The following is a 17455-nucleotide window of genomic DNA, read 5'->3' as shown; positions in this document are numbered from 1 at the left end:
TATTAAATTGACATCTGTTTTCTGGAAGGTATAAATAATGGGGACTTTTTTTGAAAGCTAGAAGAGGGTTACTGGCAAATTTCTCTTGTCCCATGGGCTGGAGTCAAAACACTTATGGTACTACTGGATTTTTTTGTTGGAAACAAACGAGTTTGAGAAGCTGCTTCTCATTAAAATTTTCATAGTGTGGGATGAGTAAAACATTAGCCTGGAGCTTGGAGTTTATCCTGAAGGCACTGGAGTACGTTTTAGATGGGGGTGTGATGTGGCCAGATGCCTGTCTTGGTTGGGGAGAGAGCCTTGGATGAAAGGATAATGGAAGCAAGGAGATAGAAAAGGTGGTCCTTACCATGGTCCTGGGGAGAACTATTTCTTTCATTTATTTATTCCTCCATTCAACAAATACAAATTGTATGCCAGAAAGTCTACATATACCGTGTTTCCCCGAAAATAAGACCTAGCTGGACAATCAGCTCTAATGCGTCTTTTAGAGCAAAAATTAATATAAGATGGTCTTAATTCATTTAATCTGCATAAAAAAACCTATGAGGTAGGTAATATTATTACTAGCATTTTACAGATGAGAGCACTGAAGGTCAGGGAGAAACATGCTCAAGGTCCAAGGGATAGTAAGTGGCACACAGAATAGACAGTGCAATGGATGGAAGGTGGGGCTGTGCCTGGTGTGTTTGAGGAAGAGTAAGGCCAGCACACCTTAAATGATGATGAGGTAAGTGATGGATATGAGGTGAGGAAGTGACTCACAGCTTTGGCCTTAACAGTGAGGCATTTCTCAAACGCTACACTGTAGGCTCAAGCACAACCAGGATTGGAACTGAAGTCCTGCTCTGTACAGGTCACCTGCAGCCAGCCTACAGGCACCTGCAGTTTTATTATTTGTTCTTTGTCACCTCAAAATTCCTCAAGTACCCATTTGTTTTATGACTGAAGGTCTCATCTGTAGAATGAGGGGTATCTGTGGGGTGATTGACGGGAATCTGTGGGGTGACAGGATGTGGGGGTGAGTGATGGAAGATGTGCAGGTTAACTGGAGATCTGTGGAGTGTAATAGGGATATGAGGTAAGTGATGAATTCTGCAGTTATAGGGAGTTTATAGGGTGAGTGATGGGGTATCTGTAGGGTGTGGCGAGTGGCCTATGGGGTAAATGATAGGGGGTCTGATACATGATGAGGGGTTTATGGGGTGAATTATGGGGTTGTTTGGTACGTGATGGCAGGTCCATTGGGGCAAGTGATGGAGGTGAGATGAGTGATGAGTGGTCTAAAGAGTAAATGAAAACTATGTGTAGGGTGATGGGTGTCTTAAGGGTTAATGATGGGGTATGTAGAGTGATGAGGTCTGTGGGGTGAATTTTGTGGGGTCTCGGGTGAGTGATGAGGATCTTTAGGGTAGTGATGGGTGAGTCTGTAGGGTCAGTGATGGGGGTCTTTGGAGAGAGTAATCAGGTGTCTATGAGGTATTTGATCAGGAGACAAGAGGCTGAGTCAATTGAAGAACTTGAAGATTTAGAAAATTCTCATCCTGTCCATATTGCAAAAAATGAGAAAGTATGTTCTGGAGAGAACACCAAGGGTGTGGGTGGAAGACTACTCCTCAAGAGATTATGGGTGTGTCTCATGAATCTAATCAGCCATCACTGGAATCTGTGGGGTTAGTGATGGGGGTTTGTGAGGTCATAGATTAAAGGTCTATATGATGAGGATGGGGTCTATGGCTGAGAGAATGGTGGTCTGTGGAATGAATGAGTGATGGAGGGGTCTGTGGGGTCAGTTATGGGGCATCTCTGGGGTCAGTAATTAAAGATTTCTGTGCTAGGGTCAAGACCTTTTATTTCCTGATTTTAAAAATTGCCACCCCCATGGACCTCCAAGGTTCTCTTGGCCCTTTGTTCCAATAGCTCCTTTCTTTCCCATTTCTAGCCCTTTCGGTGCCCACCCATCAGCTTGACTTTGACAGATCTATTCGCTTTGTCTCTCCAACCTGTGGGAGCAAAGATTGGACTCTTCTGGTAGATGGAGAGTTTGTCATCAGCCAGTGTTCAAGCCAGTCCATCACTCATTAGCTCTTCTTGCTCTTGGCTTTTGTAGCTTTGGTGTCCAGCAGGCTCTGAGCATGGGTGAGCTGCTTCACAGAATCGAGCACAAGGATTCCGGGCAGCACCAGCCATAGGGCGTTCATGAAGACAAAGTAAAACCAGAAGTAGAGTGGGTGGCCCAGCTCCCCATGCTGGAATCCATCTCGGTACTCCGTGAGGAAGTAGAGCACATCCCCGTAGATCTGACCTGTGGGAGGCAGAAGGGGAAGGGGGAAACCCTGTGAGGAGAAGGAGCTATTCCAAGGCATTCTCCAAGTTATCATTCAAGGTCTCAGTGCTGAGGATTCCCAAATTCAGAGAGCTAAGAATTGTGAAATTATACAGCTAAAAAATTGAGAAATCAGAAAAGTGAGAATTCCAGAAATCAGAAGCTGAGAATTTCGAAACCCAGGAGAATTCATATCTCCAGAATTTAAGGAAGATCAAAATCCTTTAATTTAAGATAGCTGAGGATTCCAGGACTAAAAAGAACTCACATTTCTAGAACTAAAGCAAGCTAACAATGTAAGAACACAGAAGGACTAAATCTCAGATGAAGGGGGCTCAAAATCCTGAGCATGGAGAACCCAGGGGCTTCCCAACATCATGTAACCTGCACTAGAGACTTTGTGATGGAGGAGGAGAAATGAACACTCCCTGTTTGAGAACACAGGCCGAGAGGGGTATGGCTGTTCCAGAACCTCAGGGAGTTTATCATTCAGTCTGACTCAGCCCTGGATGGGCACAATTGAGAGATCCCACCCACACAGATGCCCGTGTCTGTGGATCCCACATCATCCGCTTCAGCACCCAGTGTGGGCCTTTTTCTCACCCACAGAGACCACGAGCTGTAGGACAAAGCGGAGGGGCTGCTGGTAGAGAAAGGCGACCACCACCCAAATGCTGAGTGGTCCCCACAGGCAAGCAGTGATGGTCTCCATGCATATCGTGAAGTTGTCATTCCTGCGGGAGAAAGGATAGGGAGACACTGGCATCACTGTGCTCTACCCACAGGGCACCCCACTAGTGCTCCCTAACTCACCACCACCCCAAACCAATGCAGGTCTCCCGTGACAGTGGCAAACACTTACAGGATGTATCGGCTGTCTCCCTTGGCATACTCTTTCCCTGAAGAAGACAAGAGACACACATGAAAAGTAAAGGCAGGAAAAGGAACTCAGTCTTGTGAGAGCTGAGGGCGCATGTAATAAGGCAGGCTTTATAACCCCTCCATGCCTGTTTCCACATCTGAAATGGGTTAGCTGTTTGGATTCTAGAGTTAATACTGTGTTTTCCCGAAAATAAGACCTAACCGGAAAATAAGCCCTAGCATGATTTTTCAGGATGACATACCCTGAACATAAGCCCTAATGTGTGTTTTGGAGCAAACCTTAATATAAGATCCAGTCTTATTTTCGGGGAAACACGGTATATGTACACAAGATAATGTGTGCACACCTGACATAGAACAGTAAGTGTTGCTGGGCTTCTCTGGTACTCGAGAAATATTTGTAGAATAAATGGAGACAGGAGTAGATGATGGAGTGAGTGAAGTAGCTAATGAGAGAGGGAGAGAGAATGTGAACAGAAGAGTGAATGAAAGAGTGAGCAGAGAATCAATAAGAAAAAAGCAGATCACACAACGTGAAGATAGGTAGGGGATTGGAATTGATTCTTTATTAAAGAAAATTTCCAAATGATCAATATACACATGAAAGATGCTCAAACTTACATTAATCATTAAGGAAAAGCAAATTAAAACCCCATAATGAGATATCACTCACATCCACTAGAAGGACTAAAATTTAAGAAACACCTGACCATAGCAAGTTTCAGTGAGAATGTGGAAAAACTAGGCCTCTCATATACTGATGGTGGGAATATAAAAAATGGTGCAGCCATTTTTGAAAACAATTTGGCAGTTTTTGATAAAGTTAAACACACATCTACCATACGACCGTCATTCTACTCCTCTATATTTACCAAGAGAAATGAAAGCAGATCTCCACACAAAGACTTGTTTAACAATGTTCATAGCAGCTTTATTCATGAGGCCAAAAAGGAGTATTGCTTATAACAGCAAAAGACTGGGGGAAATGCCCATCAATACTGGACAAGTCAAATAATTCTGTAACATCTATGCTTTGAAAGCTCTTTATAAACTGATGAGTGACCTTGTTAAAAAAAAAGCAAAGTTAAGGAGTGTTTATAACATGTTACCATTTATTTACACAAAAGGGAAAAACAAAGACAATGATGATGATGATAAAGTTATATGGCATCTACTGTCTGCCAAATAATAATAATAATAATAATAATAATAATAATAATAAATAATTATATGGCATCTACTGTCTGCCAAACACTGTTCTAAGTGCCTTATATATATTTGGGTATTACTATTATCCTTCTTTTACAATTGAGTAAACTGAAGTTTATGTGTTTAAGTGTAAATAAACCCTGGAAGGAAACAAGCAATTATTAACAGTGGTTTAATAACTGGGGACACTTGATGGACAAAAGGTAGATTTTCACTGCATACCTCTTTAAATGGTTTGTTTTTTGACCCATGTGAATATATATGCAAGAAAAAAGTTAAATAAAATTTTAAAATAAATTAATAGAAGAGTTGGTGGGTGGGTAAACATCTAAGCCAATCCCCGCCTGGAAAATTCCCTCCCACAGCACATGAAAGAACTCAGGACTCACAGAGTTGGGATAAGAAAGCTTGGTCTCCAAGAAGGTCCTCGTGGTACAGGCTGAACCAACCCTCAATCACCAGGTGAATGAATCCACACACTGCAAACCAGCACAGGGATAGTCGACGCCAGGTCCCCAGTGGGATGACCGCAGCACGTCCTGACAACAGCCATGTGGTCACAACTAAGACCCCAGAGACAGAGAAGAGGCCAGCCAGGATATGCCAGGTAGGGCAGTCATTAGGCACAAAGTTGTCCAGTCTCAGGTGCCGAGGCCAGTATGGGTGCAAGGGGCGGGCGTCGGTGGCCATGTATTTGTAGGCAGATGGCTGTGTGTGGACAGGTACAAAGGAGGAAAAAGAAGAGAAAAACCTGAACAAATAGAAAATACAGAATGGCATCATAAAATCAAATCCAAATGGTTAGTTATCAGAAGAAATGCAAACGGACATCAGTTAACAGACTTGTAAAACTGGATTAAAAACAATTTAATTATATAGTTTTAAAAACATAACTGTAAGGCCACAGAAAGACTGAAAGCTTGCTTGTTCCAGCACTCTAAGAGCCATATAATGTGGTAGACACAGGAGCCAGACCAGGTCCTTGCCCTCAGGGGTCAGGGTCAGGTGAGAAAGACATAGGAACGATGCACGGTCCCTGCCCTCATTGGTCACCCTTTTGTGAGGGAGACAAGGGAACCAGGTCTCGTCCCCGCCCTCAGGGCTCACAGTCCGCTGGGGGAGACACTACGACTAGGTTGGGTTCCACTGCAGGGGTCAATGTCTTGCATCATTCAACGGAGAGCTATTCCCTCCCTGTAGTCCTGGAAACTTCAGGACAGAAGAGAGAAAACTAATGAGAACTACAACTCTCAGGTTCAGTGTGTGGAAAGCCAGACACTTCCCGCAATAGCGCAAACCCACATCCTAAATGCAAGAGGAAAAGAAAGTGGAATGCAAGGGTCTCGCGCGCGCGGCGCTTAAAGGGCAAAAGGAGGGTCAAATACAGAGACCACCAATCAAAACTAGAACTCTCTAGTCCAGCTGCCCAATGAGAAGGAGGATCTTTTGTTGTCTGGGCGACCACGCCGTAGCCGGGGGTCTGGCGCAGGCGCGTGGTGGGGAGGTGGAAGGGGTGGCGGGGTGCAGGGAGAAGGGTTTCGCGCAGGCGCGCAGAGGGCTGGCTGTTTAGCAGCGAAGAGCTAGGGGATGGAGTGGCAAGCCGGTCGGAGGGCACTCACCCAACGGCGCGGTCGCGGCGGCTTCTCCCACAGGCTCTTGACTTTCTTGAGGCTGGCCTGAAGCTCCGAAACTGCCCTAGTTCAGACCCATCCTCTCTGTTTCGTCGTCTTACGGAGTTGGCCAATGGAGGGGCTGGGAAGGCGGCCGGTGCCGCTCCCAACCAATAAGAGCTCTTTATGTGCCGCCGGCCTCGCCCTCGCGCGTGGTGCCATTTTCGCTGTTGGCTGAGCCTGAGTCAGGAGGTGCTTGAAGGCTGGGACTGCCAAAGTTGGTGGGCGTTTTCGGCCTGAAACCAACCTGTAGAGAGTCTTAGCTCACATCCCCTTATCAGTCAGTCATGTCGTAAATAGGATATATTTTCTGCTGTTGAAACAGCATTGCGTCGCGTCCTCTCATCTTTGCTCTAGTTTTCTAAGCAGAGCAATTAATGGGTTCCCAGACCAACCTTCAATTCTAATGCCTGAATGCACAAGGAAACTTAATACTAAGATCACACCTTGTATACTGTGCCTTCACCCTCTCTACCTCAGCACTCAGAACTTCTCAGTGATCATCCTCACCTCTCCTGACTTGAAGTCAGAAGAACCAATCAAAACCCAGGCCCCTTAGCCTTGCTGCCCAATTGGCATGGAGACTGTCTCCCTGTGCCAACTCTAAAGAACCAACCAATCAGAACTCCTTAACTCTAAGACACTGGGCACCCGGACCGCAAATTCAGAACACAGACCCATCCCAGACCTCATATCTAATTATTAGTATACAACTTACAACCTTCAGTCCTAAGGACCAGTGTGCATCAACTCTTGCTGTCCCTCCTCTCTGCCTCACTCAGAGCATCCAATCAGAACGGGGATCCCTCAGTTTCCCAGCCAGTTAGTACCAGGCCTTCTCCACATTCAACTATCCAATCTGTCCTGGCCCCACTCAAATTAAGCAGTGCCATCCTCGAGCTCATCTCCGATCATGAATAATAAATTAACATGACCCAACTACAACCTGCTCCCTCTTCATTGTTTCTAGCTTCCAATTCTTTATCCATGCTGTGTCCCCTTCCTCACTCACTTCTATTCCCCACTAAGCAGTGAAGAAAGAGCCTTTTGTATATTTCCTACTTTTATTTGGCAATAATAAACTGTATATAAAAAGGGAGAAAGAAGGCAGGGAGGCCCTGGATCTCCCCCTCTCTGCTTCCCCCAAGCATCCACCACCCCTAGGCCCCAGCAGGGACCATTCCTTCCTGCCTTGTGGTGGGGTGGGGATTGACAGGCATGGAAAATGGTGTGCGTGTGTGTGTGTGTGTGTGTGTAGGGGTGTTGGAACAAGGATGGAGAGGGGTCAAGAATTACAGGGCCTTCCCTCATCCTCCATCAGAGCCGGCACCCTGAAGAGGGGTCTTGAGGGAGCTGTGAGGGTCCACAGATGTGCCTCAGCCTATGAGACGGTAGAAGATCCAGCATCCAAAAGTGATCCAGTGACTGGCCCAGCTGAGCTCTGACCACTTGTGGACAGTGTATGCCATGCCATAGCCCTGTAGGAGAGAGAGAAGTGATGGTCCCACTCAGGAAGAACAAAGAAGTGCTCAGGAAAACTCATTTTTTTGCTCAAAGCCATTTCTGTGACTCCATGGTAACCCTAGGTAAAACCCCAGAGAAGAGACTGGGTACACATAAAAGGTAAGCAGATTTAGTTTTTTTTCTATTGTGTTTTCTTCTTTAAAAATCATTTAAAAAATAAGACAAGACAGTCCCACTCTCTGACCTGTACTCTGCCTTATAAATAAAGAGCTCCTAGAATCGATTTCTTAAAAAGACAAAAATTGGTAAAGGAAGCGAGTAGGCTATTCTCTGTAAAGAAAAACAAACAAACAAATAGCTCTTAAATGTATGGCCTCACTCATAATCTTCCGCCTCTCAAACTTGCAAACACATCCAGGAAGTCTGAGAGGCACTTGGTGGGGTGACAGGCACGTTCACACACTGCTGGTGAAAGGGCAAAAAAGGTAACTTCTCCATTTTGACTATCAAGAGTAGATCCTACAGTTCTGTTTGCACCTGTGTAAATCCACAGGGGGTGAGGGTATTACTTGCTGCAGCGTCATTTGCATATAGGAAAGGATAGGAAATCACCTGTATGTCCACCGATAAGGGACAAACTACACTGTGTCATATCCTCACAATCGAAAAAATGAGTGAAGACACTCTATATACTAATGTGGAAGATTTTCAAGGATTATTACGTGATAAAAGCAACGCGTGGAACAGTGTCATTCATGAGTTACCTGTAGGGTAAAAACCAGGAGGAGGGAAACTTTATATTCGCTCATTATGCTTAAATTTTAGAAGGATATTTTAATCAAATAAATGAAAGTGGTTACCTGTAAGAGGGCAGTGGGTAGATGGTAAATGGTAGGAGCAAGACTTTCCCCTGAGTATCTTCAATACAGTTTGTTTTTGAATCATGGCCTATACGTTAACTGTTTTTAAATGTTTTAATTAAGTAAGATAAAAAAAAATATTTAAAAAGTAGCAAAACCCAGAATCTGCACACTCAACCTGAATAAAAATTAAAAATTGTTTTTAATGATGAAAATAATATAAAGTTTTATTTTTAATTAAAAAATTTAAAAGAGAAGCAAAACCTAGATCCTGTAAGAGCCATATGAATAAACATTATTTTTAAAATTGTTTTTCACTTGAAAAGGAGTAAAATCTGGAATGTGCATATTTCACATAAATAAAAATAGTATATACATCTTAATATACATTTTAAAGTCGAATCCAGAATTTATACACTCAACCTGAATAAAAATATTTTTTACAAAATTAAATAAGAAAGAAACCTTGCAAATTCTACATAAACAAAAATATGAGATGATTAATTTAAAGCAAGTAAAACCTGGATTTTGTACCCCATCTCTATAAATTTTATAAGTAAAATATTTTGCACACTTCACCCAAATAAAAGACCCAACAATGTGAATCAACGAGAGGGACAAAGGGAAAGGCCAGGGGAGCACTGGCTGCACAAGCTACAGACATGGTTCCCATGAGCAGGTGGCACATCCCCCAGCCCAGGACCCCACCTCACCTGCTCCTCTGTGGTATCATCCACGTCGACATCGAACAGGGAGCCCAGGTAAGCCAGGTGGAAGACGGCCAGGGCCCCAAAGAGCAGGTTTAAGGCTCGCACCCTCAGGCCCTGAGGGGGACAAATGGATATACTTGCTAGCTGGACCTACTCACTGTTTCCCAGCCTAACCTGGGCAGGGGAGCCCAGGGAGACACTCTAAGTGCAGTGGGTCCCAGGAATGAGGTTGTGCAAGGCTCCCCTCGGGGTAGAAAAGAAATGGTTCAGATCCTCCTATGGAAGCTCCAGGGGTATCCAGGGATGAGGGCACTAGTAGCCTTGAGGGCATTCAGGTGGGGGAGATTTGAGTATTCAGGCAGAGGAGGAAGAATAGTGGGGCTCTGAGTTGGGGGTTTCTGGTGATAAACATCAGTTGTCAGATGGGAGGCAAATCAGGTTGTTCTTACTTCTTCTTGCAAACAAAATACAAACAAACAAAAGCGTGATCTACAGGGCCCACCACCCTCCCCCTTGCTCACTCGCTCAAGCCACACTGGCCTCCTCGCTGTTCCTCAAATATTCCAGGCCCTCTCCCATCTCAGGACCTTTACACTGGTTCTTCCCTTGGCTGGAAATGCTTCCGTCCCTTACCTTCTTCAGATAACTCCAAAGGTACCTCCCTGTTTAAAATGGAATCCACTCACCCCCTGATACTTCCCCTCCCCCTTCCCTTATGTATTCCTCCTTGGCACTAATCACAATCTAACAAACTATTATACTTCACTGGCTTAGTTTCATTTACTGTCTCCCCTGTTAAAATGTTTGTCCCAGAAGGCTGGGATTTTGGTCTGTTTTGTTCACCACTGTGTCTCCAGCACCTGAAACAGTGCCTGGTACCAGCAGGTGCTCAATAAATGTTTACTGGAAACATGAATGCCAGGTGTGTATACAACAGGTCCTTGATAAATGTTTGTCAGAGAGATGGATGCCAGTGAATAGAGGTGAGGTTACAGGGGTGGCTCAGGCACCACCAGAGGAAGCTGGGTACCATGAGACAGATAGAAGATGGAGACAGAATAATGTATTTGAGGGGGAGTGTAGGGTGCGAGGTTACCCAGGCTGAACCCTCACCAAGCGATGCTGGTGTGAACAGTCTGGTGGGCACCGTTTTGACAAGACGCAGGCACTGAGGATCCGAGCCAGGCGCTTCCGAAGGACTAGGGCAGATGGGGGGAGGTATGGGGGTCCGGTTAGCTTCAGGAGACAGTGGTTCCAGCCCCCACCACCAACCTTCCATCCAGTCTGCTGAGCTGGACTCTCCACTCACCGTGCTCCACGTAAGTGATAAATGCCAGGGACAGCAGCACTGCAGCCAGGTGGAAGCTGAAGCCCTGGGTAGGGGGGGAGGCAATGAGGTAAGTGGAGGCCCTGGCTCCACCCACCCAGCTTCTTCCCTGACCCCGCTCCGCCCTGCTCACATGCAGGAGAGCACTGGCTGCATAGGTGACCAGCACAGCTGAGAAGGTCCCCAGGCGGAGAGCATTCTTGAAAACATCTGGAGGGGGGAGATGTGAGTTAAGAGTCCTGAGATTCCCCTCTGCCCTTCCTGGGAGGCCACAGGGCAGGGTGAGGATACCCACAACCTGTTGGAACCCCCAGGATAAAGTCTTTTTTTTATTAGTTCCAGGTGTACAAAACAACATAGTGATTAGACATTTATACCCCTCACAAAGTGATAACCCCAACAAGTCTACTACCCATCTGATACCATACGTAGCTATGGATAAAGTGTTTATAATGGCCTCAAACTTCCTATGTCTAAAACTTAGCTCCTGAATTTCCCTTCCAACCTGGTCCTTCCACAGTCTCCCTAAGTTCAGTCAATGTCAACTCTACCCTTCCAGTTCCTCAGGGCAAAAACCTCAGAATCACCCTTGATCTGCCCTTCCCCCACTGCCACAGCCAAACTCAGCAAGTCCTGTCAGTTCCACCATCAGAATTTATCCAGAATCCACCTCTCCTTTCCACATCCACTGCCACTGTCACCATTGCTGGCCTGGACTATGCAATGGCCTCCTCACTGCTTCCGCCCATGCCCCCTCCCCGTCTCCTCACAGCAGCCAGAAGGTCCTGTTACAACCCAGGTCAGCCCAAGACCCTCTTCTGCTCAGACCCCTGCTGTGGCTCTAGCTTCCAGAGAAAAGGCCAAAGTCCTCCCAGTGGCAAATGTGGGCCTACAGGACAAGGCCCCTGATACCTCTCTGACCTCACCTCCTGCCACTGGCCCCCTCGCTCTCTCTGCTTTTGCAGAACTGGTCTCCTCAAACTTGCCAGGCATACTCCTGCCTCAGGGCCTTTGCATTGGCTGTTCCCTCCATGTGTTATACTCCTTCCCTACATATTCACATTGCTTTTTCTTTCACTTTCTTCAAGTCTGCTCAAAACGTCACCTCCATGGGACTTGCTCTGACTAATCTATTTAAAATTGCAACCTCCCACCCTCACTGCCAATACTCCCAGATCATCTTTTCCTCTATTATTATTATTATTATTATTGTTATTTTTACCATAGCACTTATCACCACCTAAACTATTGTGTATTTTTTCTCTTTTTATCTGTTCTTTTCTACAAAAATGCCAGCCCCACCAGGGCAGGGATTTGGTGTTGGTTTTTTTTTCCTTGCAGTATCTTCAGTGCCTAGCACATAGTAGGTTCTAGGTTCTCAGTAAATGTTTATTGTATGAATATATGAAAGGGCCTGGGGTGAGGACTCTCAACTCTTGGAGTGGTGACTTGGTGACTCACAGTTATTTAGCCAATAAGACATGGGCAGGTTCCAGCTTGTGACAACTTCCACCATGGACCGAGGCAGCTCCACGTACAGTGGCTTAGACACGGTCAGGTCCCTGTGGGCAAATTCATCTTAGATCTCTACCCATCTGACTGCCACAATTTTGTCTTAGCTGTTTCCTCCCCCGGGAGCAACCTCCCTCCTCCCCGCATCTCCTCTAAGCAGCACCCGGTGGGAGAGGGGGGCCCCAGCCCTCCCCACCATTCCACGTGATCCTTCTCCTCGGTGAAGCCGGCCCCCGCCAATGTGGCCGTGGCCTCGGACAGGAAGCCCACAAAATAGTTGCTGAAGTGGAAGGAGACAGCACTCTCATAGGCTCGCAGCCACCTGGTGAGAAAGGAGCAGGCAGGAGAGGCATCATACACAGGGGCCAGTACGACACCCCACCATGTGTCAGCATCCCTAGCCCCACTCTGTAGACTCACCTTACCATGGTGCCCCTAAGGCCCCCGGGGGTCAGGAAGGCAGCAGAGAAGAAAAGAAAGAGAGTCAGAGAGGCCCAGGAGGCTGGCCTGAGTTGTTCAGACAAGACAGAAACATGGTGGCAAAAAGGTGCAGTGTGATAGTCACACACATACATATACTGTCAGTAAGTTAGTTTCATGGGACTCAAATGGATGTGTGAGTTGCACTATAGTATGACACGGTCCTGCAGTTTTCCATGGCCAGCCATCCAGACCCAGCCACCGTCAGAGGCTGATCTCACAGCCCTACACCCTGACACAGCCATGAAGCCAGATACAAATACTGTCAGACTCCCAGCCTTGCAGCTCTCTAACCTGACTCAGTGACCATAAGATATAGAAAAGTCCTTTAGTTAGGCACAGAGACCATCAAGCACCCTGCTATGCCCTCATAAACAAGTCTACACTCAAGATAATCATCCTGTCAGTCATATAATAGACAGTCAAAAACAGGCAGAGTCCCACATTGGAAAAAGCGTTGGTTCTGGAATCAGGCCTGGGATTAATGCCTGGCTGCTTAGCTGGGTAACACTGGGCAAGTCACTCCACCATCCTGTGCCTCATTTAGCATCCGTCACAATCAGTGGCCACTGAGTGGGGGAGAGGGTCATACAATCAAGTAGCCAGAAGAAATCCTATAGTCACACGAGAGGCCAATGGTTGGTCCTGTAGACAGGCACAGGCACAGTTGGTCACGACCCCTCAGGTAGAGAACACCACACAACCAGAGAAGTCAGAGCCACAGGCAGAATCCATCACAGACAGGAATATAACACACTACAGTCAGACACATACTCAGCCAGAGTTACAGACAAGCCAGCCTTACCTTACCCAATGACAGTCACATACCCCATTGTTGACAATGGAGACAGCCAGAACTCCAGTCCCACACAGGGAGTCAGTGGCTGATAGGCAAACAACCCATACACATCCCTCGTCAGAGTCACAGACAGGTCAGCATCGCCAACCAACATATACTTGTCACTCTCTGTTGTAGTCACGTAACTTGCTTCTAATGGTGAAACAGCAGAACAGATGCACAGCTATACACAGATGTGTCAGAGTCTCAGCCACACACAGAGTCACAGAGCCAATCAATCTTGGCCAAACAACAGCCACAGACAGACACTCAGTCTCTGTCTAGTCATGGGCTAGATGGTCTCAGACTTAACAACCAATCAGTCAGACGGTACACCCATGCCCCAGTTAGCCCACTTGCCCTCACCACCTGCCTTCATTTACCTGGCTTTGCGTTTCTTGCTGTAGCAACAGAAGACAGACAGAAGCGTTAAGAGACAGGCTCAGAGCTGGGGAGGCCCCAGGTCCCTACCCAACCCCCTCACGGCTGGGCAGAGGCCTCGAAGGTCATGCTCACTTGCGAAGGAGGCGGTCACCATCAAGGGGGATGAAGTATGGGAAGAGGTAAGGACCCACACAGGTGGACAGCACAAGGCACAGCAGGGCCAGCGCCAGGCTCCGGGCCACCTTCTGCAGCCATCGGCGGCTCTGTGGGGATCAAGGCTCCATGAACACTGCCCTGTGGTGGCGCCCACAGTCCCTGCCCACTTGTTCACCCCAGACCTCACCAGCGGGCGGCCTTGGACAGTCTGTAGGTAGCTGTGGAAGGATATCCAGGGCCCAAAGACGATGGTGCCCACGAAGTAGAGGTAGCCCATGAACTCCACAGGCGAGGGCACCGCACCCACCTCGCCCCGGTCCAGGTCGAAGCCCAGAGACACCGCCTTCATGGCCACGATCATCTGGGCCCCTATGTGTGGTGCCCATGGTCAAGTGGATGGGCAGAGAGCAGGTCAGCATGCGGGGACAGGGAGCACTGGGTGAGGGGTGGTATGAAAAGAGGAGTACAAAGATGAACAGGTGGGCACGGAGTCAGACAGGCAGGCAAGCAGGTGGGCCCAGGACTGGCAGATGCCCTTATTCAAGAGTCAGGCAGGTACATGAGACGGGAAAGATAGGGCTGTGGGGGAAGGCATGGTAGAGAGAGACACCGACGTAAAGGGAATCTGAGGCCTGCTCGTCCAGTGGCGTGGGCAGAAGAGGGAGAAAAGTGGGGAAGGAAAGACAGGGTTGGGGGAGTTAGGAGACGTGGAGGGGGCAGGAGGGCTGAGGCAGGTCAGAGGGCCAGGGGTGCCTACCTCGCATCTTGTGCCATGTCACGGTGTCCACCATGTGCATCTCACTGAGGAAAAAAGGTGGCATAATTCTCCAGGACTCCCTCCTCCAGGGGGAGCCCAAGCTCAGCCTGTCCAGTATAGCCTTCAGAGAGAACAAGTTTCCCACATTCCCTCCTCCGGGAACACCTCCCACCTTCCCTGTCCTGGACGACCTCAGGCGGAGCAGCCCCGGGCCCTCCCGCCCTTCTGCTGACAGTGTGGGGATGAGAGCTCACACCCATACCCCATTAGCAGGTAGATGAGGATGGTGACGGAGAGGAAGACGCCTCGATGAGAGGAATGTCGGCAGAGGAACAGCACGAGGTAGCACAGGAGGCTGAGCAGCACGACCCAAACCATGTGCAGCTGGAAGAAGTGGTAGAGGCTGAAGAACCCGCCTGCAACGGTGCTTGCGTGCTTCAGGTAGGATGGCAACCCTTCAGGTGAGAGGAAGAGAGAACAAAGAGGGAAGTTGGGTGGGCTGGCAGGAAGGAAGGGCAACCTGGGCAGAGGGCATAGCCTAGGCAAAAGCTTAGAGGTTGAACTATGGTGGGATTGCAGGAGGTTCAAAGCAGGTGTCGGGGGCTGGACAGGTGGCAGGGCCTGGGTTTAAAGAAGAGAAACATCTATAAAGGAAATTTACAGAACCCTGGAGGAAACTTGAGTATCAACTATATTGTAAAATATTATTGCATCCAGATTAAGTTTCTTAAGTGGTGATGGTTGAAGCTGTGGCTGTTGGGGGAAGATATTCTTGGGGGTCACACACTGAAGGATTTGGAGTGAAGTGTCAGTAGGTTTTTCAAGTGATTCAGGAAGATAGATAGATAGATAGATAGATAGATAGATAGATAGATAGATAGAGCAGGCTAATGTGGGAAGATGTTAACAGTTGGAGAATCTGGTAATGCATATATGGGTGTTCATTGTACTATTCTTTAACCTTTTGGTAACTGAAATATTTCAAAATGATAAACCTAGGAAAAAATAAAACATCAATTTAAAATAAAATAAAAAAGAAAGTGTAGAACCTTTGAATTTGAGATTTCCAAAATTCTCAGCATCCTGTAGGGACCTTGGGAAATTGTAATCTTATCGTTTGGATATAGGCTTGCCATGATTGCAGAAACATTCCAGAATCCTAAAATCCAAAAATCTTATCATGCCCTGATTCTAGAAATCTGGAATGCCAGCATTTTAGAAGCCTAGAATGTGAGAATTTCAACTTGTCAGAATTCCTAAACTCTGTAATGTGGTACTTTGGGATTTCATAACCCTTTGATACCAACATTCCAGAAACTTATAACCTTGGGATGTAGACACTTCAGGATCCCAAGATCCAAGAACCTCAGCTTTCCAGAACCCAAGAATATTGAAAGGTATGGCTTGGCATGGCTGGACATAGTAGGACGTGCTGTAGTGGAATGGTGCTTGGACTGGTGGGATGTGGTGGGTTGACCATGTTGGCACCCGGCTTGGCATGGCAATATGCAAGTTGTGCAGGATAAAGTGTGGCTTGGTGTGGATGAATGTGGCAGGTGTAATATGGCCTGGTATGGTGGCACATAGTGTGGCAAGCACTTACCGAGCCTCCAGAGGAGGCGGCAGGCAAGGCAGATGGCAAGGAGCAGCCAGATCTGGTCAAGGCCCTGCTGGGCAGTAGGCAGGAGACATCCCTGCAGCAGCTGCTGGAAAAATTCCTGGCGGCTGAAGGTGGCCATTGCAGCCCCCCACAGATGGACAGACCTGCCAAAGTGGGGACACAGAGACGGGATGTCCATGGGGAAGACCATACTCAAGGAATGGACTCAAGCACTCAGATTTCGGTTTCGGACTGTCCAACCCATGTAGAGATATGGTACTGGGGGGCTGGGGGAGGGTGTGAGTGTCAGGTACATCAGACTGAGCCGCCAACTGTGTATATGGGATGTCCTGGGTGCACACACAGAGCCCACGACCTGTGGTAAATGAAGGAGCTGTGTCTCTTGTATGCTGTGACAAGTCGTGGTCCAATGGTGATTGAATGGTGTACATTCTAGTCCCGTATATCAATTGGGGGGCCTCTCTGGTTTCCAAGATAGAGTCACTCTGTGTGGATGGCAGAGAGGAAGATCCTATGACATTTGGGGGCCGTGTGCATCTCTCCATGTACGGATGTGGGGGGTGTCCTGTATCCCCTGCGTTCCCCATCTCACCCCTACCCGGCCTCTCCCGGCCACCAACAAAGCCCTGCCAAGGCCCCGGGGCTTCAGGGAGATGGTGGCGATGGTTGGGGGTAGAGTAGGAGGGGAGTCTGAAAGGTGATGGAGAGGAGACCCTAGGACACGCGCTGCAGACCCGTGCCGGGAGGCCGGCTCAGGATGGGAGTGGAGGAGCCGCGTGCGCACTCCTGCGACCTACCTGGCAGGAAGGAAGCCGCGGTCCCGGGGGCCGGGGACGTACCGCCGCCGCCACTGCCGCCGCCTCCTCCGGGCAGCCTCCCCCGCAGGCCGCAAGGCCGGGACCAGCTGCGGCTCCCAGGACAGCGCGGCGAGCGGGCCCTTTAAATCCCGGGGAGGCCCAGCCGGTCAACTCAGCCAATGAGAGGGCAGGAGCGGGGCGGGGCTGGTGGAGGAGGAGGGGAGCGGGAGGATCGAGGGAAGGAGGAGCGGGAGATTGAGAGGAGCGAGGCGCTGGGGGTGTGGGGGGGACGTCTGTGCGCACCACGCTCGCGCCCGCATCTTTCTGGCCCTGGGTGTTGCAGCTCCTAAATGTTCGCGTCCCGAGGTCTATGGCCATCCAAGATCAAACTTTCGAATCATCAGATTCCTAACCTTTGGAAGCTGAGATGGGAAAGATGGGGGAGGGCAGAGGGAAAGCGCG

The 17455-nt window shown here is 48.2% G+C and overlaps 2 protein-coding genes across 6 annotated transcripts; both read right to left on the bottom strand.

Moving 5' to 3' along the window:
- Positions 1–1835: 1835 nt before the first annotated feature.
- EBP (EBP cholestenol delta-isomerase) lies at positions 1836–6991 on the bottom strand. Of its 2 annotated transcripts, none has more exons than XM_019714321.3 (5): positions 6037–6991; positions 4807–5168; positions 3189–3225; positions 2930–3060; positions 1836–2305 (listed from the first exon to the last, which is right to left on the bottom strand). In XM_019714321.3, the coding sequence occupies exons 2-5, from the start codon at positions 5105–5107 to the stop codon at positions 2082–2084; spliced, it is 693 nt and encodes a 230-aa protein (XP_019569880.1). In that variant the 5' UTR covers positions 5108–5168; positions 6037–6991; the 3' UTR covers positions 1836–2081. The 2 variants fall into 2 exon arrangements, with proteins under 2 accessions (XP_019569880.1, XP_019569877.1); XM_019714318.3 differs by having other exon boundaries at positions 4807–5125.
- A 141-nt stretch (positions 6992–7132) lies between these two features.
- PORCN (porcupine O-acyltransferase) lies at positions 7133–17153 on the bottom strand. 4 transcript variants are annotated; one of them, XM_088794736.1, is made up of 15 exons: positions 16994–17151; positions 16179–16339; positions 14838–15030; positions 14576–14619; positions 14006–14187; positions 13795–13925; positions 13662–13679; positions 12381–12395; positions 12157–12282; positions 11910–12010; positions 10582–10658; positions 10431–10494; positions 10235–10320; positions 9125–9235; positions 7133–7565 (listed from the first exon to the last, which is right to left on the bottom strand). In XM_088794736.1, exons 2-15 carry the CDS (start codon positions 16312–16314, stop codon positions 7464–7466), a joined length of 1386 nt encoding a protein of 461 aa, XP_088650862.1. In that variant the 5' UTR covers positions 16315–16339; positions 16994–17151; the 3' UTR covers positions 7133–7463. The 4 variants fall into 4 exon arrangements, with proteins under 4 accessions (XP_088650862.1, XP_088650865.1, XP_088650863.1 ...); XM_088794739.1 differs by lacking the exon at positions 16179–16339 and having other exon boundaries at positions 16994–17153; XM_088794737.1 differs by lacking the exon at positions 13662–13679 and having other exon boundaries at positions 16994–17152.
- Between the last annotated feature and the right edge of the window lie 302 nt (positions 17154–17455).

Source organism: Rhinolophus sinicus, chromosome 18 (genome assembly GCF_057876585.1).
Source record: "Rhinolophus sinicus isolate RSI-liver-muscle chromosome 18, RSI-T2T, whole genome shotgun sequence".
Classification (NCBI taxonomy): Eukaryota; Metazoa; Chordata; class Mammalia; order Chiroptera; family Rhinolophidae; genus Rhinolophus; species Rhinolophus sinicus.
Note: the sequence above shows the minus strand (reverse complement) of the source record. Positions and strands in the feature narration are given on the sequence as shown.

Coding starts and splice junctions, on each gene's coding strand:
- EBP (XM_019714321.3), bottom strand. CDS start 5,107: ATGGCCACCGACGCCCGCCCCTTGCACCCATACTGGCCTCGGCACCTG. Junction 3,061..3,188: donor GGAGACAGCCGATACATCCT/GTAAGTGTTTGC, acceptor TTTCTCCCGCAG/GAATGACAACTTCACGATAT. Junction 2,306..2,929: donor ACAGCTCGTGGTCTCTGTGG/GTGAGAAAAAGG, acceptor TGCCTCCCACAG/GTCAGATCTACGGGGATGTG.
- PORCN (XM_088794736.1), bottom strand. CDS start 16,314: ATGGCCACCTTCAGCCGCCAGGAATTTTTCCAGCAGCTGCTGCAGGGA. Junction 10,659..11,909: donor GTCTTATTGGCTAAATAACT/GTGAGTCACCAA, acceptor TCCCCCCTCCAG/ATGTTTTCAAGAATGCTCTC. Junction 9,236..10,234: donor GTTCACACCAGCATCGCTTG/GTGAGGGTTCAG, acceptor TGTCCCCCTCAG/GGCCTGAGGGTGCGAGCCTT.